The sequence below is a fragment of the Macaca mulatta genome, chromosome 2 (assembly GCF_049350105.2).
Source record: "Macaca mulatta isolate MMU2019108-1 chromosome 2, T2T-MMU8v2.0, whole genome shotgun sequence".
Taxonomy (NCBI): Eukaryota; Metazoa; Chordata; class Mammalia; order Primates; family Cercopithecidae; genus Macaca; species Macaca mulatta.
Genome location: NC_133407.1, coordinates 182,156,908 through 182,181,246, shown reverse-complemented (window position 1 = coordinate 182,181,246; position 24,339 = coordinate 182,156,908). Strand labels below are relative to the sequence as shown.

Genomic DNA, 24,339 nt, shown 5'->3' with positions numbered 1-24,339 from the left:
CAGGATGATGTTGGCCTCATAAAATGAGTTAGGGAGGATTCCCTCTTTTTCTATTGATTGGAATAGTTTCAGAAGGAATGGTACCAACTCCTCCTTGTACCTCTGGTAGAATTCAGCTGTGAATCCATCTGGTCCTGGACTTTTTTTGGTTGGTAGGCTATTAATTATTGCCTCAATTTCAGAGCCTGCTATTGGTCTATTCAGGGATTCAACTTCTTCCTGGTTTAGTCTTGGAAGAGTGTAAGTGTCCAGGAAATTATCCATTTCTTCTAGATTTTCCAGTTTATTTGCGTAGAGGTGTTTATAGTATTCTCTGATGGTAGTTTGTATTTCTGTGGGGTCAGTGGTGATATCCCCTTTATCATTTTTAATTGCGTCGATTTGATTCTTCTCTCTTTTCTTCTTTATTAGTCTTGCTAGTGGTCTGTCAATTTTGTTGATCTTTTCAAAAAACCAACTCCTGGATTTATTGATTTTTTGGAGGGTTTTTTGTGTCTCTATCTCCTTCAGTTCTGCTCTGATCTTAGTTATTTCTTGCCTTCTGCTAGCTTTCGAATGAGTTTGCTCTTGCTTCTCTAGTTCTTTTAATTGCGATGTTAGAGTGTCAATTTTAGATCTTTCCTGCTTTCTCTTGTGGGCATTTAGTGCTATAAATTTCCCTCTACACACTGCTTTAAATGTGTCCCAGAGATTCTGGTATGTTGTATCTTTGTTCTCATTGGTTTCAAAGAACATCTTTATTTCTGCCTTCATTTCGTTATGTACCCAGTAGTCATTCAGGAGCAGGTTGTTCAGTTTCCATGTAGTTGAGCGGTTTTGATTGAGTTTCTTAGTCCTGAGTTCTAGTTTGATTGCACTGTGGTCTGAGAGACAGTTTGTTACAATTTCTGTTCTTGTACATTTGCTGAGGAGTGCTTTATTTCCAATTACGTGGTCAATTTTGGAGTAAGTACGATGTGGTGCTGAGAAGAATGTATATTCTGTTCATTTGGGGTGGAGAGTTCTATAGATGTCTATTAGGTCTGCTTGCTGCAGAGATGAGTTCAATTCCTGGATATCCTTGTTAACTTTCTGTCTCGTTGATCTGTCTAATGTTGACAGTGGAGTGTTGAAATCTCCCATTATTATTGTATGGGAGTCTAAGTCTCTTTGTAAGTCTCTAAGGACTTGCTTTATGAATCTGGGTGCTCCTGTATTGGGTGCATATATATTTAGAATAGTTAGCTCTTCCTGTTGAATTGATCCCTTTACCATTATGTAATGGCCTTCTTTGTCTCTTTTGATCTTTGATGGTTTAAAGTCTGTTTTATCAGAGACTAGTATTGCAACCCCCGCTTTTTTTTGTTCTCCATTTGCTTGGTAAATCTTCCTCCATCCCTTTATTTTGAGCCTATGTATGTCTCTGCGTGTGAGATGGGTCTCCTGAATACAGCAGACTGATGGGTCTTGACTCTTTATCCAGTTTGCCAGTCTGTGTCTTTTAATTGGAGCATTTAGTCCATTTACATTTAAGGTTAAGATTGTTATGTGTGAACTTGATCCTGCCATTATGATATTAACTGGTTATTTTGCTCGTTAGTTGATGCAGTTTCTTCCTAGCCTCGATGGTCTTTACATTTTGGCATGTTTTTGCAATGGCTGGTACCGGTTGTTCCTTTCCATGTTTAGTGCTTCCTTCAGGGTCTCTTGTAAGGCAGGCCTAGTGGTGACAAAATCTCTAAGCATTTGCTTATCTGTAAAGGATTTTATTTCTCCTTCACTGATGAAACTTAGTTTGGCTGGATATGAAATTCTGGGTTTAAAATTCTTTTCTTTAAGAATGTTGAATATTGGCCCCCACTCTCTTCTGGCTTGTAGAGTTTCTGCTGAGAGATCTGCTGTTAGTCTGATGGGCTTCCCTTTGTGGGTAACCCGACCTTTCTCTCTGGCTGCCCTTAAGATTTTTTCCTTCATTTCAACTTTGGTGAATCTGGCAATTATGTGTCTTGGAGTTGCTCTTCTCGAGGAGTATCTTTGTGGCGTTCTCTGTATTTCCTGGATTTGAATGTTGGCCTGCCCTACTAGGTTGGGGAAGTTCTCCTGGATGATATCCTGAAGAGTGTTTTCCAACTTGGTTCCATTTTCCCCCTCACTTTCAGGCACCCCAATCAGACGTAGATTTGGTCTTTTTACATAATCCCATACTTCTTGCAGGCTTTGTTCGTTTCTTTTTTTTCTTTTTTCTTTTGGTTTCTCTTCTCGCTTCATTTCATTCATTTGATCCTCAATCGCTGATACTCTTTCTTCCAGTTGATCGAGTCGGTTACTGAAGCTTGTGCATTTGTCACGTATTTCTCGTGTCATGGTTTTCATCTCTTTCATTTCGTTTATGACCTTCTCTGCATTAATTACTCTAGCCATCAATTCTTCCACTTTTTTTTCAAGATTTTTAGTTTCTTTGCGCTGGGTACGTAATTCCTCCTTTAGCTCTGAGAAATTTGATGGACTGAAGCCTTCTTCTCTCATCTCGTCAAAGTCATTCTCCGTCCAGCTTTGATCCGTTGCTGGCGATGAGCTGTGCTCCTTTGCCGGGGGAGATGTGCTCTTATTTTTTGAATTTCCAGCTTTTCTGCCCTGCTTTTTCCCCATCTTTGTGGTTTTATCTGCCTCTGGTCTTTGATGATGGTGATGTACTGACGGGGTTTTGGTGTAGGTGTCCTTCCTGTTTGATAGTTTTCCTTCTAACAGTCAGGACCCTCAGCTGTAGGTCTGTTGGAGATTGCTTGAGGTCCACTCCAGACCCTGTTTGCCTGGGTATCAGGAGCAGAGGCTGCAGAAGATAGAATATTTCTGAACAGCGAGTGTACCTGTCTGATTCTTGCTTTGGAAGCTTCCTCTCAGGGGGGTACTCCACCCTGTGAGGTGTGGGGTGTCAGACTGCCCCTAGTGGGGGATGTCTCCCAGTTAGGCTACTCAGGGGTCAGGGACCCACTTGAGCAGGGAGTCTGTCCCTTCTCAGATCTCAACCTCCGTGTTGGGAGATCCACTGCTCTCTTCAAAGCTGTCAGACAGAGTCGTTTGCGTCTGCAGAGGTTTCTGTTCCGTTTGTTATTGTTTACTGTGCCCTGTCCCCAGAGGTGGAGTCTACAGAGACAGGCAGGTTTCCTTGAGCTGTTGTGAGCTCCACCCAGTTCGAGCTTCCCAGCAGCTTTGTTTACCTACTTAAGCCTCAGCAATGGCGGGCGCCCCTCCCCCAGCCTCGCTGCTGCCTTGCCGGTAGATCACATACTGCTGTGCTAGCAATGAGGGAGGCTCCGTGGGTGTGGGACCCTCCCGGCCAGGTGTGGGATATGATCTCCTGGTGTGCCTGTTTGCTTAAAGCGCAGTATTGGGGTGGGAGTTACCCGATTTTCCAGGTGTTGTGTGTCTCAGTTCCCCTGGCTAGGAAAAGGGATTCCCTCACCCCTTGCGCTTCCCAGGTGAGGCGATGCCTCGCCCTGCTTCAGCTCTCGCTGGTCGGGCTGCAGCAGCTGACCAGCACCGATCGTCCGGCACTCCCCAGTGAGATGAACCCAGTACCTCAGTTGAAAATGCAGAAATCACCGGTCTTCTGTGTCGCTCGCGCTGGGAGTTGGAGACTGGAGCTGTTCCTATTCGGCCATCTTGCTCCGCCCCCGAGAGTTTATTTTCTCAAAAGCCTTGTACATGTGTCCCACTAGGTTTTTTCCTTCCTATTGACAAAGACTTATAGATGTCTGGAATTTTCTCCCAGGAAAATAGATATGAACCATACATGGAGATAAAACTAACACTAAAATGCAGTTTACATATTTTTAAAAAATAAATGTGCATTCCACATACTGCTAGTTTGATATTTCTAAAACTCTTTTGATATTTCTAAAACCCTTTTCTCCATTACTTACAAAATTGATTTGAACTATCTTTTCCATTTTTCTTCTCAATTTTATCCTGAAATCAAAAAGCCAAACTGCCCTCACATAAAAGGCAAGATACTTAGTTTACTTTAGATTCCAGAATGCAAATAAAATGTCCAACAAAATACCATTTCTGGAACTGAATGAGTAATTTTGGTTTACTCAATGATTACACTTTAGGATAAAATTAAAATGCAGAAATAAATGTTTCTCCCTCTTATCTTTCTAAAATTTTAAGTCCTGAGTAGAAATGAAAATAAAACAAAAAGCTTCATATCAAAGTTAAGCAAAGACTGAAGAAAGCAGAATTCTCCTATTATATAGAGCAAGTCTCAGGTAGAAAACATCTATCCAAAGCCATGCACAAAAGAGTTCTCCAGTTTCCTTATTTGACGTTTCTAGTATCTCTTTTCCTGGTTGTCACCAAAGTTACTGAATATATAATTGGTTCTTACAGGGAAAATATATGTTAGACAGAGTGTCTAGAGATGCAACTCTAGTGAGAAGCAATCTCCTTCTTTTATCCAGCAAACATTTACTGAGCATTTGATAAGTGTCCAGTACTATATTAGGAATAAAGAAAAAATAAGAAATAAAATATAGTTCCTATCCTCAGGAAGTTTGCTGCAGGGAGGAAGAGAAACTAAAAATCACAATATAGTGTGATAAATGTTATGATATACTAACAAGCTGTTTAGCAAGACAAAGAAAGGGATCATATACAGATTTGGAGGGTGGAATCAAGGAAGGCTTCCTTAAAAAAAAAAAAAGGAGGATAGTTTCCAAGAGAAGAAAACAAACAGGATGTATACAACAGTATACACATTCAGTAAGCTGAAAACAGTTCCCTAAATCTGAAGTACATTGTGAATATGGAGGAATAGACAGACACAAAATTAGAGATGAGCAAAGGTGAGATCATTAACGGCCTTGTGTGCCAAACTAAGAAGTTTGAACTTTATCCAGTAGATTATGTGGAGCCATTGAAAGATGTTAAACTAATAAGTGGCAAGCAAGATCTACCTTTTAGAATAAATATTTTGACAATATAAAGAATAAAACAAGAAGAAAAAGGCTATGTAAAGGAAACCTAATCAAGTTACTACCATAGTAATAAAAGGCACGAAGTTATTAGGGCTTGAACTGATGTGCTGGCAATAAAGATGGAGAAGAGATCCTTTAAAAGACAGATTTAGGGGTTAAAAATAACTATATATGGTGGCACAGCACGGGGCAGCACAGGGTCACCATGGCAGAGCTACAGCAGCTGCAGGTGCAGGAGGTGGCAGACTCCATGGTGAAGAGTCTGGAGAAAGAGAACATTCAGAAAATGCAAGGTCTCATGTTTCGGTGCAGCACCAGCTGTTGTGAAGACAGCCAGGCCTCCCTGCAGCAGGTGCACCAGTGCATCAAGCGCTGCCATGTGCCTCTGGCTCAAGCCCAGGCTTTGGTCATCAGTGAGTTGGAGAAGTTCAAGGACCGCCTGGCCCGGTGCACCATGCAATGCAATAACACATCCAAAGATTCAATAGATGCAGGAGTAAGGAGCTTCAGGTGAAGCAGCAGCTAGACGGTTGTGTGACCAAGTGTGTGGATGACCACATGCACCTCATCCCAACTACGACCAAGAAGATGAAGGAAGCTCTCTTAGCCATTGGGAAATAAAAATCTTTGCCAGTAGCCATCAGGGCTGAGGGCAAGAACATATTTTTTATAAGGAATTGGGAACTTTAGTCTTTTAAGCAAAGTTTATGAATGAAGAAAGTAAGGATGGCCACAAGTGTAAGGCATACGTCACTTGCCTCTAGACACTGGTTCTTTTATGTTTCAGTCCTAAAAAGTGAAATGGAAAAAAGTGGTCAGAGATATTACAGGAGAGTTTTAGAGCTTATATTTCCTGTGGCCAGCGCTTGTCCTGGCAGTAAGGATCTTCCCTGTAATAAGTCAGAGTCCTCCGAGGCACCAGACTCTTCTTACTACACAGGTACCAACAGGCTGGCAGGTTAGAGTTGGTGGAGTTTGAGGAGAGATATTTTCTCTTTGTTGCCAACATCCTGTTTGCCAGAAGTGTCACCACACCATTTTCCATAAGCTGTGAAACAAAATCCATGAGGTCACTCACTTAGAAGGGAAAAAAGTTTTCTGGGTCTTTGTTTTCTTGGTTTTGTTTAATTTATACAAGGGCATACAAGTTGATTTTAAGATGTGGAATTGGTAGGGAGACTAGATAAGAACTTTGAAAGGGTCCTTGTGGATCCCCATTTCTGGTCATCAAGATGTGGATGTACATTTCTTAAAATTATTACATGCTGCATCTTTCAGCCTGGAGACTGTGCAAAAACATGAGAGGCGACGACACACTAATTATTGGGAAGCATAATTACTGGCTGATGGACCCTGAGGCTGTGTGTAGCAAAATGAAAGGACAATCTTGCAGTAACACTTTCCCCTTGGAAGAGAAAGGGGTTTGACTGTGATATATATTGGTATCTAGGAATGAATAGTAAAAGAGGAGCAGTTGGCTACTTGATTACAAAAGAGTTATGAAGTACTGGATTTGGAAAAACCTGGATTTTATAGAACAGATAGAACGAAAGCCTAAACCTAGCATTGCGTATTTAGCCTCCTGAATTAACAGAGCCCAACTGAGACAAACCCCTGGCAACAGGAAATTCAAGGAAAAAAAAGTAAGCAACCTGGGCTAGGATGAGCTGACTCCTTTAAAGCAAAGGAGAGGCAGCCCCCATTACCAAATGCCATTTCTGCCTGCGGCTGTTGCAACACAGTGTTCCTAACCCAGCATGGCACCTTACTGTTTTGATATCAACTTCACTGTATTTTCACCAACTTATTACTTGAAATGATAATATAGCCTGTCCATTTACTGTTTCCAGACTGTGATATATTTTCCTAGTGGTTTGGTTTTAAAAATAAATAAGGTTTAATTTTCTGCCCCCACCCCCCAAAAAATACATACATACATACATATAACATATATATATGTGTGTGTGTGTGTGTGTTAAATGACTGGATATAAGGATAAGGAAAAAAGAGGAGTCAAAGACAATTCCCAAGTTAAAATTTGTAAGTGGTGTCAATCACTCAGATAGGGAGGGAATACAAAGTTTGAGAAAAGATGAGGTTCTAATGAGTTCACTTGGATACAGGAAGGGGAGCATCACACACCGGGGCCTATTGTAGGGAGGGGTAAGGGGAAGAGATAGCATTAGGAGATATACCTAATGTAAATGACAAGTTAATGGGTGCAGCACACCAACATGGCACATGTATACATATGTAACAAACCTGCACATTGTGCACATGTACCCTAGAACTTAACGTATAATAAAATATATATATATTTTTAAAAAAAAAAAAAAAAAAAAAGAAGTCAAGAAAAAAAAAAGAAGTTAGAAGAAACAAAAAAAGAAAGAAAGATGAGGTTCTCACTTTACAACAAGTTGAGTTTAGGACACTTGGAATTGAGGAAAGAGGTCTGGACTAGCTGGTAGTTCACCCACTAACTGAACAAAAAACAACAAATATTTTAAAACACAGCAAAAAACAAATTAGAATCTTACTGGGACTCTTTACTTCACATTATATTTAAATTTCATGAACACATAATCTATATGCTAAAAATTCCTAGTGGTAAAACTATTATTCTGAGAGAATGGACCACCACACTGTTCTGATTGGAAAAAGGATAGACACGGGATGAGGACATTGATGAGTCTGTTGTCATTTGAAGAGAGTTTAAAACTTCCTTTTGAAAGAGTCAAAGATATTAGAAGGTCACTGCTTTAAGTAGCCCCTTTATTTACATCTGTCAGTACAGTAAGAGATTAGTTAACTTGTACTGGGGAGAAAATCTGCTAGAATATAGAATGGGAGCAAGCTGCTTCATAAATTACTGATGCTAAGCTGTCTGACTCTAAGATTTACAGTGTTTTAGAAAATTAAATGTATATCAGGTATGAGCTAATAAGAAATTTCTTCGTTAAACTTAGCTTTTTAAGATTTTTGCCTTTTTTAAAGAATTATCCTCTTTAAGAATTAATATATAATATGTTCAGATGCTTTGACAAGAATTCTACTTTTATTTTAAAAATAACTGTGTTGAAAGTTAGCAGTTTTTATCTGGGTCTTGGCTTCAAGCACTTATATACTGTCATTCAGATTACAGACCATATAACCAAAGTACTGTGTAGCTAATTATAGGTTATTCTAACTGAAAATAAAGTACTTTCCCCCCAAAACATTCATTTAATGGCTGAAACTGTAAATAGTAATATATAAAAGATATTGTTATAGATTCCTAGAGCTAATTCCTAGTTTTCAGCCCCAAACTCCCATGTAATTCTTTCAAAATACACAAAACAAAATTGGTTTTGTTACTTTACAAAATTAAACTGAATATTTACTATTAAAAACCCAGAGGCAATATTTTAACATCATCTCCTTTTTTAAAAATTCATTTAAAATACAAGCTCACAAAAGTCAAAAGTGGTTAGGATCTAGATTAGATAACATTTTGAAAGGATGTTAAAGATGAATAAAATATTAATGCATATATATACACACACATTTATATGCATATAATACATATACACACATGTATATATATGTATCTTCATTTTAATCATAAAATAATCCCTAAAAAGATGTGTACATGAATCAAATTATAATAAGTTAAATGTACTAATGATACTTGTTTTTAAATATAATTCCACATCAATCTGCTTAATGAAGTACAGAAACATCAGCTAACTTTGTAAATTAAGATAGTCAGCTTTAAGATTTGCTTTAGAGTGTGGTATGCCTATATATGCAAATCTTCTTTGAGGTCATTTCAACAATTTTATCGTTAAGAGTACGGGATTCATATTATTTCAAATATGGTAAGTTGAACAAAATCAATACTGAACGACATACCTTTCAGATAAATTAAGGCTTTGGTGAAGAGGTTCTAATTTTTGACATGTCTCTAGGCTGTCAACAGATGTCGAAGGCAATGAGTCTGATTGCACCTTGTTGGCATCACATAAATTAGCATCGTTTCTAGGTAGGGTCTTTCTGAATTTTCGTCCTAAATCCGTCCATAGGACATTCGTCAACATAACTTTGAGTTGCCTGTTATACACATAAATAATTAGTATATATGGTACTACATATTGTAGAATACATGAATTCATCACAAACTAATATCTCCAGAAATTCTAAATTTCAGTTCTTCAAGTAACTATAGTAAATACCCTAAGAAAAAAGAAAAAATGCCCAACTATTATGAAAGATACCTTAAAAAGTAAAGTCTATTTCACTTAAGTTGAGATTTTCTTCAGAATTCTGTCAAGTGTACTACAACTATCATTACACATGTACAGCTGCTAGACTCCTGGCAATGCATTCATGTTTATTAACAATGTTAGTGGAAGGACAGTGTTCATTTGCAGATCTCATCACAGATGCAACCACTGTTTGCACTAAAAATGTGTTTTTGTTTTAGCATTTGTTGATTCAGAAAACGTTATTAAAACTAAGGGTGCACTACTGCATCATTCACATTCTTAAGCTTATAGAGTCTTAAGATACAGATTTAATTTTACCTTATTTCTAAAATAGGTCAACTTATAACATTTACCTTACTGTACCTATACAAATTAAAAAAAGAAAAAAAGACTGATAAATGCAAGCAGTTCCAGCAACAGTTTTGCTCATCATGTTTTACCCATCTTCTCATTCAATACATTTTTATGCTGAATACTTGAATAACTACGTTTAGTTCTGGAATTCCAAAAACTGTGGAATATAGTTTCTGCAGTGGTGTGAACAGGCTACAAATGCACTTAAAACAATGTTAAGTGAGGAATGGCTGAAAGTACTGTGAAATGTTTAATCAGAAGAGTGTCTATTTTAGTACCTATGAAACAGTTTTAGGCATTTTTTGTTTGTTTGCTTAACGAACACAAGAATATTAAGAAACAGCAATATGTTCATGTATTTTCAAGATAAAACAGGAACTCTCAAAAAAAAAAAAAAAACACTTGTTTTCTGCAGCCACTTGAGTGTATATCCCCAGACCATCTAGCAGGAAGAGGGTAAAGTCTCCAGCGTACTTCCACAGAACATACTGAAAACTCCAAACATGTTGCACAAAAAAAAAAAAGAAAAAACACCAACATGGCACATGTATACATATGTAACAAACCTGCACGTTGTGCACATGTACCCTAGAACTTAAAGTATAATAAAAAAAAAATAATAAAAAAATAAATAAATAAATAAAAATGAAAAATAAATAAATAAATGTTAAGCTATTAGTTTAAAAATTATTTAAAAATAAATGAGTGACATCTCTATGGATCAATAATAATTCATTCTACAAGCACTTACTGAACATCTTCCAGCAAAACAACTATGCTAGTAGAATTTGGAGTTTCTGCTACAAACAAAATAGGTGAGTTTTTGCCTTCATGGGGTGTGCATTACAGAGAAGAATAAACCAATTCATTATTTAATTAGAATTATAATATGTGCTATGAAGAAGAAATACAGATGTTGCATTTCTTCTGAGACAAGTTTCTGAGAATATGACCTTGAAGCTGAAGTCTCAAAGAAGGACAGGCACTATCCAAAGGAAACAAGTAAAAAATGGAGAAAGGTCCAAAAAACAGGACAAAATGAAAATGAGTAAAGCTTCTTCAAAGAAATTAAAGGACTTACCTGACTCATGTATTCAGAATAAAGAGGCAATGTGTCTAAGAATGGGCAGTTAGGCAGGACTTAGCAAACTATATTAAGGATCTGAGACTTTATGTCAACAACAACAGAAATTCACTAGTCTTAATTAGGAAACAGTGAGATCAGAGCTACATTTTTAAAAGATCATTTTGATGTTTATGAAGAATAAAATGGAAGGACTAGGAATAAGAGAGAATAAAAATTAATTTACGGAGATAATGATGACTTTATCCGAGGTAGTTTAGTAGAATGGTGGGAGCAGAAACCAGAATACGGTGGGCTCAATAAAGGGAAAGGAGCAAAGGAGAAATATGGTTGTGAAAGTGAAAAATAAGACAAGACCTGAAAATAGACGTGAGAAGCAGGAAAGGGTTTTTAGTCAGTTACTGGTTGATTAGCTAGTTTAAGATAGGAAATTTTTGTGTAAGTTTAAATGCTTATGGGAAGCACGTAAGGGTTGAAGACACAGAAGGCAGGATAATTAACACAGTAAGTTTCCTAAGAAATTGCGTAAGTGCTAATATTTATTGAACATGTACTATATACCAGGCACTGTGCTAAGCATTTTATAACAATTTATTTCATTTAATCCTCACAACCACTCCATGAGGGGCTTAAAAATTATTCTTCTCGTGCAGTTGAGAAAACCAAGATAGACTGATTAATATCTAAGTAAACAAGTGAGTATTGAAAATGGGATCCAGAACCATACACTCTCAAATTTCTTGCCAGCCCTCTTAACTGCTTCACACTACACTGGTTTATGATAGGAGAAGAGGCATTCCTTTCATCCCTCCAAGGAGAAGGAACCAAGACCTCTTAAAAGCGATAGGAAAGATAAAGGATCATAGGTTTGAAAAAAGTTTTCAAATAATCATTGTAGAGAGGGGGAACACAAGCTTACTAAAGAAACGCAGTAAGGCTGTCTTACAGTTAAGACATCCCTGTGAGATTAACACATTCATAATGCCACAAATATCCTTTTTTTCCGCAGACAGATAATTGAGTTCACAGATGATTATTAATTGCAAAGAGGAAAAGGTGTCTTTACAATGAACAGATCTGGCAGGCACCGTCTTATGCAAGTGATCAAACATAGGACTACTAAGAGTGAAACAACCAGAAATTATGTATCCCGATAGGTGCAATAAGAAGTATATGACATCAGGTATGAAATATTCCTGCCAAAAATGTAACCTGGCCCTAATCATAAGGGTAAGCCCAGAAAAATAATAAAAATATAGACTATGAGGCATTCTACAGAACAACTGGTCTGGACTCCTCAAAACTCAATGTCATGGTTAAAAGGAAAAGGGCAGAGCAGATGGGAACTCTTCTAGATTAAGAGACTAATGGGGTATAATAACCAAATACAATGCATGAACCTGAATTTGATTCTATTAGGTAGGTACAAAAGTAACTGCGGTTTTGGCCAAATAGATTTAAAAATAAATAAATAAATAAAAGACATTTTGGGAACACTCAGGAAATTCTGATTGTGGATTTTATAGCAGATGATGATATGAAATTACTGTTAATTTTCTTGATAGTATATTATAATTTTTATGTAAGAGAATGTCATTGTTCTTAGGAAAACCAAGCTGAAGTATCTGAAGATAAAATACCATGATGCCTGCAACTTACTCTCAAATGGTTCCCCCAAAAATGTATGTATACGTGTATGTATACATGTACATATGTGATGCCCATCATCTATATACACGCATAAAAAGAGACCGAGAGATGGCAAACGTGCCAAAATGTTTAAAGACTATTAGTCTATTATTTATAAGTTTTACAACTGTACATTTTAAAATTCTAAATGACCAAATAAAAATGCAAACAAAACTTTAAGGAAATTTATTTTAAGGATAAAATGTAATTAAGTCTAATGGAAAAACTATATGACTTAGGTATTTGCTAAATTATTGGGGAAATTATTATCTCCATGGTAATTTTAATAATTTCAAATATGAGACTATTCAATGTTGGGAAAAAGTCATTTTTCTATTCATTCAGACTAAATAAGTATTTACGTTGGAAAACAACAAATCATTGGTAATTTTATTGATTATTCTAATAGTGAGTCTCTAAATGAGAAGGACAATTTGGCTTCTCCACGAAAATACTTATTTCATGTTTGACTTTATTATAATTTGTCTGACTAAAAATATCTGGCAACAGAAGTCAGTAATCTTTTTCCCCCAAACTAATAAGGTGAAAAAATTCTAAACATCTGCAACATTTAAGTGTCATAAGATTTTTCTGTATACCAGAAGAGAAACTTAAGAGTAAAGAGCAACATTCAAACCAGGCAAAATAAAACCTAAATGTAGTATTTAGGGATATATACTTAGCTAACAATACTATCCAAGAAAAATAAGAAAGTAATTACTTTGAAAGTTAGGGGAGTGGTTATCATTAAAGCAGGGGTCCCCAGCCCCCAGGCTGCCTTGTACCAATCTGTGGCCTGTTAGGAACTGGGCCACACAGCAGGAGGTGAACAGTGGGTGAGCGAGCATTACCGCCTGAGCTCTGCCTCCTGTCAGATCAGCAGCAGCATTAGATTCACATAGGAGCACGAACCCTATTGTGAACTTCACATGCAAGGGATCTAACTTGTGCACTCCTTATGAGAATCTAAAGCCTGATGATCTGAGGTGGAAGAGTTTCATGCCTAAACCACTCCCCACAACACCCACCCACCCCCACTCTCAACCCCATCCATGGAAAAACTGTCTTCCACGAAACCAGTCCCTGGTGCCAAAAAAGGTTGGGGACTGCTGCTTTAAAGGGTTATCATTTTCAGGGGTTGAGAACTTCTGAGGCAGTTTTCTGTTTTGTTCCTCAGTGGTGGTTAAAATCTACCTTGTTAAAAATACATTAAATTTAATGAATGATTCATTGAACTGTTTAACTTTCAGTATTTTTTTGTTAGTTACATTATATTTCACAGTACAAATGAAAAGTAAAAGGCAGCTAAACAGAGAACTCCACCTAACCCAACAATCTATACACTTAGGTAGGCTGGTTCCTGTTACTTGCCGAGGCTTTTTAGAACCATCCAATTATCTATTTACAAAATGTCCCTTTGAAAGCTCCAAACCATTATACTAACACTCACTTAATTTTTTATGAGGGGAAATGATCATGATCCATATACTCAGATTCTTTAAAAAATAGCATTCCTAAAAAATAAGAAATATACTGTATCTTTTCAGTTTTACATGAGAAATTTTATAATTGTAGGAAGACCCAACATAATCACAGCAGAAAATAAAATAACGTTTTTTGCCTATTAATAAAAAAAAACACTGATTTTCCAGAAAACCTCAATTTTTAAAAATTTGTCAACAAAAGTAATTTATCAATGAATACATAAACATGACTTAATTATAAAGCTTGGCCAAATAAATTCAGATATCAGAGAAAAGAATCCTCCCTCAGACTTAGAGTCCTACATTTTGATTCTAGAAAATAAACTAACAATTGGGATGAAGGCATTGTTTTCATTAATTTGTCATAATTTTATTTAGAGTATTTCTTGTCCTTCAAAAACAATGGAGAAAACATTTGGACACTTCACCAAAAAAACGCACAAATGGCCAACATGCATACAAAAAGACGTTCAATATTATGAATCTTATCTTCCTAGTCTTTAAAAAAAAAAGTTTTAAAGAGGAGGAAGGAGCAAAAGAAATTCAACAGATATTCTAGAGAAGATTCTTTAAAGTCCAATAAAGCACATGAAAAAATGTTCAACATCATCAGTCATCAAGGAAATGCAATTAAAACCACAAACAGATACTACTACACCTCCATTAGAAAGGATGATCATAAAGAGGCTGACCATATAAGTGTTGGCAGGGGTGTGGAGAAAACGAAACCCTCCTACATGGCTAGTGGTGGGAATGTAATACGGCACAATCACTTACAGCAGTCTGACAGTTTCTTACGAAGTTAGGAATGCACCTACCATATGACCCAGCAATCCAACTCCTAGGTATTGACCCAAAAGAAATGAAAACAGGCTCCCAACACAATGGCTGACTAGACAGGTGGAATAGCTACCACCAAGGGACCAAGACGATGAGTGCACTCCTAATAGATCTTCAGAGGGAAGGCACAGAGACTGGATGGAGGGAAGACACAGAAGCCAGGCTGAAGGTGGGAACCTTGCACAGGGCTACCATGTACCAGGACTCATTCATAGCCCCCAGTGACTCTGGGGGGCAACGGGTGAGTTGAACTGGCAAGGAGCAATCCACTCTCCTGAAGGGTCTCCAGAATCCCAGCAGGAGGAGACCCCTCAACCACCACGGACACTTGAGTTGACAGGGAGAGCTGCTTAGAGAAGTGGTAGGAGCAGCACACCAGCTGATGTGGAGCCTAGAAGGTTTGGTGCAGGAGAGTCTGTAGCAGAGCATGGCCAGTGAAGGCCATCACCCTAGGCTCGACTTGCTCCCATAAGAGACTTGAGCCCTAGGGGAACTGCTGGACCTGAACTCTGCAGGGTTGTCTTGCCTATCAAACAAGGCCAGTCTGACCTGACCATCCTTGGTCTGTGGCCACTCCCAGGGCTGCAGTCTGGTGGAGTCTGCTTGCAGGGCAGCACTGGATGCCCTGGGGTCCTGTATCATAGCTCCTGCACTGGAGGACCTGCCTAACAGGGAGAGAGCTCCAGTGGGGTGGCCCCCAAAACCATGCACAAGCCTGCCACTCCCTCCACACACTGCAGCTTCCCCTGGGCCCATGGCAACCCCCCCCTCCTCCACCCCGCACATTGCTTTGCTGATGTAGATGTGCAGCAAGGTTTTGCTTTCCTTGCCCCAGCAGCATGTGACTATGCATGCACCCTGCCCTGCCACTGTGGGAGTGCAGTCCATCCCCCTCTCCCCACTGACCACCATTGCAGTGCAAGCCATGGCGAGCACAGAGCCAGCCAACCTTGCCCCTGGAAGTACCTCACCCTTGCACCAACACTGCCAGGAAGTGAAGCCAGGCACAAAGAACAGCACACCTTCCCCCACCCTGAGCAACCATCCCTGCCTACAGCACACAGAGAAAGCACAAAGACCTGTACCCACCAGCACCACCACACCAGTGCCAACACCACCAACAGCACAACCACCCACCCAGTCACCAGCAGGGATTCCTGCTACCCCGCCAGCCACATTGCTTCTGCCACTGTGGTGAACACTCACATGGAGGCAGGCACCCTGGCACCCACTAGCACCCTGCCATAGCCAACGGACATGCACAAGGCCACACTGTGTGATATGGTTTGGCTGTGTCCCCACCCAAATCTCATCTTCCCACATGTTGTGGGAGGGACCTAGTGGGAGTTCATTGAATCATAAGGGCAGTTTCCTCATACTGTTCTCATGGAAGTGAATACATCTCACAAGATCTAATGGTTTTATAAAGGGAAACCCCTTTCACTTGGTTTTCGTTCCCTCTTGTCTACCACCATGTAAGACGTTCCTTTCACCTTCTGCCATAATTGTGAGTCCCTGCAAAGCCACATGGAACTGTGAGTCCATTAAACCTCTTTTTCTTTATAAATTACTGAGTCAAGGGTATGCCTTTATCAGCAGCCTAAGAACACACTAATACACTGCCACTGCTGCTGGCACATGCAAATGAGGATACATCCAGCTGCCACTGCACTACAAAATGCTTTGGCTGACACCACCCATTGGAGAGTAGTGACCAGCAGTCCAGGAGCACCTCAGCCCCCTAGAACAGTGGATTCCTAACCTTGAGGTACCAAAGAACAAAGTTGGGGTCTGATACAAGTCCCACAGAGTTGAAGCACACAGTCCAGGAGGAGTTGGGAGCTGAGTGGTGGTACCCTAAAATCTTCCAGAAACAAAGCCAGTTGGCTGACTCCACCTTATACCACAATCAAACCCTCAAGGTCATCAAATAAGATAAAAGAAAAACACTCTACCCAAAGGTTAGCAAATTCAAAGACTGAAGGAACATGAGCCCACAAAGATGAGAAAGAACCAGCAAAAGAACACTGACAACTCAAAAAGCCCGAGTGCCTTCTTTCTTCCAAAGAACCGAACCATCTCTCCAGCAAGGGTTCTGAACTAGGCTGAGATAGCTGAAATGACAGAATAGAATTCAGAATATGCGTAGGAATGAAGATCATTGAGATGCAAGAGTATGTTGAAAACCAATCCAAGGAAGCTAAGAATCACAAAAAAACAATGCAGGAGCTGACAGACAAAATCGTCAGTACACAAAGAAACCAATCAACCTGATACAGCTGAAAAATATACAAGAATTTCATAATGCAATCACAAGTATTAACAGCAGAATAGACCAAGTGGAGCAAAGAATCTCAGTGCCTGAAGACTGACTTTCTGAAATAAGACAGAAATAAGACAGTCGGACAAAAATAGAGAAAAAAGAATAGAAAGAAACAAAACCTCCGAGAAATAAGGGATTATGTAAAGAGACTAAATCTACAACTCACTAGTGTACCTGAAAGAGATGGAGAGATGGTAACCAACATGGAAAACATATTTCTGAATATCGTCCATGAGAACCTCCCCAACCTAATCAGAGAGGCCAACATTCCCCAACCTATCATTAATGGGTTCTGTCACCCATGAGAACTTCCCCAACCTAGCTAGAGAGGCCTAGCAGAGAACCCGAGTAAGATATTTCACAAGAAGATCATCCCAAAGACACATAATCATAGGATTCTACAAGGTCAAAATGAAAGAAAAAATGTTACAGGCAGCTAAAAAGGTCAGGTCACCTACAAAGGGAAGCCCATCAGACTAACAGCAGACATCTCAGCAGAAACCATAAAAGCCAGAACAGGTTAGGGAACAGTATTCAATGTTCTTAAAGAAAATAAATTCCAACCCAAAATTTGATATGCAGCCAAACTAAGCTTCATAAGTGAAGGAGAAATAAGATACATATATATATATATATATTTTTTTTTTTTTTTTTTTTTGAGATAGTCTCGCTCTGTCGCCCAGGCTGGAGTGCAGTGGCGCCATCTTGGCTCACTGCAACCTCTGCCTCCCGGGCTCAAGTGATTCTCCTGCCTCAGCCTCCTGAGTAGCTGGGATTACAGGCACCTGCCACCATGCCCAGCTAATTTTTTTATTTTCAGTAGGGACAGGGTTTCACCATGTTGGCCAGGCTGATCTTAAACGCCAGACCTCAAGTGATCCTCCCACCTCAGCCTCCCAAAGTGCTGGGATTACAGACGTAAGCGACGGCATCCGGCCTGAGAAGATTCTTTTCAGACAAGCAAAAGCCGAGGAAAATGGTTACCATGCAACCTGCCTTGGAAGAGCTCCTGAAAGAAGCACTAAATATGGAAAGGAAACAATGTTACCAGCCACTAGGAAAACACACTGCAGTACACAGACCAGTGACACTATAAAAGAACTACAGAAACACGTCTGCATAATAACTAGCTAACATCCCCAACTCATTCTATGAGGCCAGTATCATTCTGATACAAAAACTTGGCAGAGACAAAATGAAAAATTTAAGGCCAATATCCTTTATGAATATCAACGCAAAAGTCTTCAACAAAATACAGGCAAATCAAATCCAGCAGCATATCAAAAAGCATATCAAAAAGCAGGCTTTATACCTGGGAATGAAAGGGTGGTTCAACACATGCAAATCAGAAATTTGAGGCCAGGTGCAGTTGCTCACACCTGTAGTCTTAGCACTTTGGGAGACCAAGGCAAGAGGACTGCCTGAGCTCAGGGGTTTGAGACTAGCCTGGGCAACATGGCAAAACCCCATCTCTACTAAAAATACAAGAAATTAACCGGGAGTGGTGGTGCACACCTGTAGTCTCAACTACTCGAGAAGCTAAAGCACGAGAATTGCTTAAACCCGGGAGGTGGCGGTTGCAGCAATCCCAGATAGCACCACTGAACTCCAGGCTGGGTGACAGAGCAAGACTCTGTCTCAAAAAAAAAAAAAAAAAAAAAAAAAAAAAAAAAAAAAATTGATTCATCACATATACAGAACTAAAGACAAAAACCACATAATTACTTCAATACATGCAACATTGAATTTCTGTGGGACCTGGCAAAATGCACCTCTAATTTCATTCAGGTACAATGCATCAGCACAGAATTTCCTTTTTCTTTTTCTTTTCTTTTGAAGAAAATAATATCAAATAAATTTTTTTATTTTTATTATTGTACTTTAAGGTCTGGGGTACATGTGCACAACATGCAGGTTTGTTACATAGGTATACATGTGCCATGGTGGTTTGCTGCACTCATGCACTCGTCATTTACATTAGGTATTTCTCCTAATGCTATCCCTCCCCCGGTCCCCACCCCACAACAAGTCCTGGTGTGTGATGTTCCCTGCCCTGTGTCCATGTGTTCTCATTGTTCGACCCCCACTAATGAGTAAGAACATGCAGTGTTTGGTTTTCTCTTCCTGTGTTACTTTTGTGAGAATGATGGTTTCCAGTTTCATCCATGCTCTGGCAAAGGACATGAAATCATCCTTTTTTATGGCTGCATAGTATTGCATGGTGTATATGTGCCACATTTTCTTTATCCAGTCTATCACTGATGTGCATTTGGGTTGGTTCCAAGTCTTTGCTATTGTGAATAGTGCTGCAATAAACATACATGTGCATGTGTCTTTATAGTAGAATGATTTATAACCCTTTGAGTATATACCTAGTAATGGGACTGCTAGGTCAAATGGCATTTCTAGTTCTACATCCTTAAGGAATCACCACACTATTTCCACAATGGTTGAACTAATTTACACTCCCACCAACAGTGTAAAAGTGTTCCTATTTCTCCACATCCTCTCCAGCATCTGTTGTTTCCTGACTTTTTAATGATCGCCATTCTAACTGGCGTGAGATGGTATCTCATTGTGGTTTTAATTTGCATTTCTCAAATGACCAGTGATGATGAGCATTTTTTTTCAGAAGTTTGTTGGCTGCATAAATGTCTTCTCTTGAGAAGTGTCTTTTCATACCCTTTGCCCACCTTTTGATGGTGTTCTTTTTTTTTCTTGTAAATTTGTTTAAGTTCTTGGTAGATTCTGGGTATTAGCCCTTTGTCAGATGGATAGATTGCAAAAATTTTCTCCCATTCCATAGGTTGCCTGTTCACTCTTCTGATAGTTTCTTTTGCCGTGCAAAAACTCTTTAGTTTAATTAGATCCCATTTGTCTATTTTGGCTTTTGTTGCCGTTGCTTTTGGTGTTTTAGTCATGAAATCTTTGCCCATGCCTATGTACTGAATGGTACTGCCTAGGTTTTCTTCTAGGGTTTTTATGATATTAGGTCTTACATTTAAGTCTTTAATCCATCTTGAGATAATTTTTGTATAAGGTGTAAGGAAGGAGTCCAGTTTCAGCTCTCGGCATATGGCTAGCCAGTTTACCCAACACCATTTATTAAATAGGGAATCCTTTCCCCGTTGCTTTTGCCAGGTTTGTCGAAGATCAGATGGTTGTAGATGTATGGTGTTATTTCTGAGGACTCTGTTCCGTTCCATTGGTCTATATCTCTGTTTTGGTACCAGTACCATGATGCTTTGGTTACTGTAGCCTTGCAGTATAGTTTGAAGTCAGGTAGCATGATGCCTCCAGCTTTGTTCTTTTTGCTTAGGGTAGTCTTGGCAATGTGGGCTCTTTTTCGGTTCCATATGAATTTTAAAGTAATTTTTTTCCAATTCTGTGAAGAAAGTCAGTGGTAGCTTGATGGAGATAGCACTGAATCTATAACTTTGGGCAGTATGGCCATTTTCACAATATTGATTCTTCCTACCCATGAGCATGGAATGTTTTTCCATTTGTTTGTGTCCTCTTTTATTTCCTGGAGCAGTGGTTTGTAGTTCTCCTTGAAGAGATCCTTCACATCCTGCGTAAGTTGGATTCCTAGGTATTTTATTCTCTTTGTAGCAATTATGAACTGGAGTTCACTCATGCTTTGGCTCTCTGTTTGTCTGTTATTGGTGTAGAGGAATGCTTGTGATTTTTGCACACTGATTTTGTATCCTGAGACTTTGCTGAAGTTGCTTATCAGATTAAGGAGATTTGGGGCTGAGACGATGGGGTTTCCTAAACATACAATCATGTCATCTGCACGCAAAGACAATTTGACTTCCTCTTTTCCTATCTGACTATCCTTTATTTCTTTCTCTTGCCTGACTGCCCTGGCCAGAACCTCCAATACTATGCTGAATAGGAGTGGTGAGAGAGGGCATCGTTGTCTCGTGCTGGTTTTCAAAGGGAATGCTTCCAGCTTTTGCCGATTCAGTATGATATTGGCTGTGGCTTTGTCATAAATAGCTCTTATTATTTTGAGACACGTTCCATCAATGCCTAGTTTATTGAGAGTTTTTAGCATGAAGGGCTGTTGAATTTGTCGAAGGCCTTTTCTGCATCTATTGAGATGATCATGCGGTTTTTGTCGTTGGTTCTGTTTATGTGATGGATTACATTTATTGATTTGTATATGTTGAACCAGCCTTGCATCCCAGGGATGAAGCAGACTTGATTATGGTAGATAAGCTTTTTGATGTGCTGCTGGATTCGGTTTGCCCATGTTTTATTGAGGATTTTCACGTTGATTTCATCAGAGATATTGGCCTAAAATTTTCTTTTTCTGTTGTGCTTCTGCCAGGTTTTGGTATCAGGATGATACTGGACTCATAAAATGAGTTAAAGAGATTTCCCTCTTTTTCTGTTGATTGGAATAGTTTCAGAAGGAATGGTGCCAGCTCCTCTTTGTATTATCTCTGATAGAATTCAGCTGTGAATCCATCTGGTCCTAGACTTTTTTGGTTGTCAGGCTATTAGTTATCACCTCAATTTCAGGGACTGTTATTGGTCTATTCAGAGATTCAATTTCTTCCTGGTTTAGTCTTGGGAGGGTATATTTGTCCAGGAATTTATTCATTTATTCTAGATTTTTTAGTTTACTTGCATAGAGTTGTTTATAGTATTCTCTGATGGTAGTTTGTATTTCTGTGGGATCAGTGGTAATATACCCTTTCTCATTTTTTATTGCATCTATTTGATTCTTCTCTATTTTCCTCTTTATTAGTCTGGCTAGCAATCTGTCTATTTTGTTGATCTTTTCAAAAAACCAGCTCCTGGATTCACTGATTTTTTTTGAAGAGTTTTTTCTATCTCTATCTCTTTCAGTTCTGCTCTGATCTATTTCTTGCCTTCTGCTAACTTTTGAATTTGTTTGCTCTTGCTTCTCTAGTTCTTTTAATTGTGATGCTATGGTGTCAATTTTAGATCTTTCCTCCTTTCTCTTATAGGCATTTAGTGCTATAAATTTCCCTCTACACACTGCTTTAAATGTGTCCCAGAGATTCTGGTATGTTGTGTCTTTGTTCCCATTGGTTTCAAAGAACATCTTTATTTCTGCCTTCATTCCGTTATTTACCCAGTAGTCATTCAGGAGCAGGTTGTTCAGTTTCCATGTAGTTGTGCAGTTTGAGTGAGTTTCTTAATCCTGAGTTCTAATTTGATTGCACTGTGGTCTGAGAGTTTGTTGTGATTTCTGTTCTTTTACATTTGCTGAGGAGTGCTTTACTTCCAATTATGTGGTCAATTTTGGAATAGATGTGATGTGGTGCTGAAAAGAATGTATATTCTGTTGATTTGGGGTGGAGAGTTCTGTAGATGTCTATTAAGTCTGCTTGGTCCAGAGTTGAGTTCAAGTCCTGGATATTCTTAATTGTTTGTCTCATTGATCTGTCTATACTGACAGTGGGGTGTTAAACTCTCCCACTATTATTGTTTGGGAGTCTATGTCTCTTTGTAGGTCTCTAAGAACTTGCTTTATGAATCTGTGTGCTCCTGTAGTGGGTGCATATATATTTAGGATAGTTAGCTCTTCTCGTTGCATTGATCCCTTTACCATTATGTAATGCCCTTCTTTGGTTTTTTGGATCTTGGTTGGTTTAAAGTCTGTTTTATCAGAGACTAGGATTGCAATCCCTGCTTTTTTTGTTTGTTTGTTTTTGTTTTCCATTTGTCTGGTAGATCTTCCTCCATCACTTGAGGTCAAGAGATCCAGACCATCCTGGCCAACATGGTGAAACCCTGTCTCTACTAAAAATACAAAAATTAGCTGGGTGTGGTGTCGTGGGTCTGTAGTACTAGCTACTCAGGAGGCTGAGGGAGGAGAATCACTTGAACCTAGGAGGCAGAGGTTGCAGTGAGCCGAGATTGCGCCACTGTACTCCAGCCTGGTGGACAGAGCAAGACTCTGTCCCCCCCAAAAAAAAAATCATCATCCCTGAAGTCTGCCTTGGACTCTGCCTTTCCAGTACATGCATTTGTTACTTGACAACTGGTCAAATACTAAGGAAAGCAGTTTTTAAAAGAAAAGGAGTTATCTTATTCTTTGAAATTAAAAGGGGATTTTATCTTGCACCTTAGGTACCAGCATGGCCACAGCAGGGCAGAGCACCAAGGAAGCTCTTGGGGTTGCTAATTCTAGAACGTGACCCTATGATGGCACTTTTGGCCTGATCTGAAGCAGAGGGGAGCTCACTGCCCTAAAGGTTAAGTCCCAGGCCAGGCAGCATTCACAACAAGCCAACTAAAGAGACCTTGGGCCTTAAGGGAACATCATAGGTAGTCTGGCAGTACTCCTTGTGGCCTGGGGTAGCAATGGCTATGGAGTGAGGCTCTTCTGCTTTTGGGAAACAGAGGGAAGAGTGGGGAGGATTGCTTCTTGTCATTTGAGTGCCAGCTCAGCTGCAATACAATAGAACACCAGTGGACTTCTAAGGTTTTTGACTCTAGTCCCTGACTCCCAGACAGCACTTCCGGACTCACCAAGGGCTTGGGATATCTTGCCATCCTGAAGGAAAGGACTTGGACCTGGCTGGCTTTGTCACTTGCTGATCATAGAGCCCTGGACCCTTAAGCAAACACAGGCAGTAGCCAGGGAGTAGCGACAGCAGGCCTTGGGCGAGACCCAGGCTGTGCTGGCTTCAGGTCTGACCCAGTACAGTCACAATGCTGGTGGCCACAGGGGTGCTTAGGTCACTCCACCCCCAGCTTTAGGTGACTTAGAATAGAGACCGTATGTTTGGGAGAAAGTAAGGGAAAAGAACAAGGGTCTCTGCCTGGTAATCCAGAGAATTCTCCCAGTTCTTGTATAAGACTATCAAGACAGTACCTCTATGAGTCTGTAAGAATCACAGCATTACTGGGTTGGGGTGCACCCTAAAGCTTAGAGCATAACACCCAGCTCTTTTCCAATATCTGAAAAGCCTTCCCAAAAAGGATGGCTACAAATAAGCATAGATAGAGAAGCCTACAATAAAAACCCAACTCTTCAATGCCCAGACAATGAAGAACATATACTAGCATCAGCATCACCAAGGAAAATAATCACTGGAAGGAACAAAACTCAGTGGTAATAATAAGTACACAGAAAAACAAAGAATGTCATAACACTGTAACTGTGGTGTGTAAACTACTCTTATCCTACATAGAAAGACTATATGATAAACCAACCAAAAATAATAACTATAATAACTTTTCAAGACAGTCAATACAATACAGATATAAATAGAAACAAAAAAAAGTTAAAAAGCAGGGGGACAAAATTAAGGCATAGAGTTTTTATTAAGTTTCATTTTGCTTGTTGTTTATGCAAAAAGTGTTATCATCAGGTTAA

The 24,339-nt window shown here is 39.3% G+C and overlaps 1 protein-coding gene and 1 pseudogene across 8 annotated transcripts in view; one reads left to right on the top strand and one right to left on the bottom strand.

Moving 5' to 3' along the window:
* SENP7 (SUMO specific peptidase 7) overlaps window positions 1-24,339 on the bottom strand; it is a 204,277-nt gene that overhangs the window by 97,587 nt on the left and 82,351 nt on the right. For 5 of the 8 annotated variants that reach the window (XM_028844663.2, XM_015129622.3, XM_015129631.3 and 2 more), the window contains one exon: window positions 8,850-9,047. The exons of the other annotated variants lie outside the window; for them this stretch is intronic. In XM_028844663.2, coding sequence (XP_028700496.2) covers window positions 8,850-9,047 — 198 coding nt within the window. The remainder of the gene's footprint in view (window positions 1-8,849; window positions 9,048-24,339) is intronic. 8 annotated transcript variants of the gene reach the window in all.
* Window positions 5,109-5,635, top strand: LOC114676449 (protein FAM136A pseudogene; annotated as a pseudogene).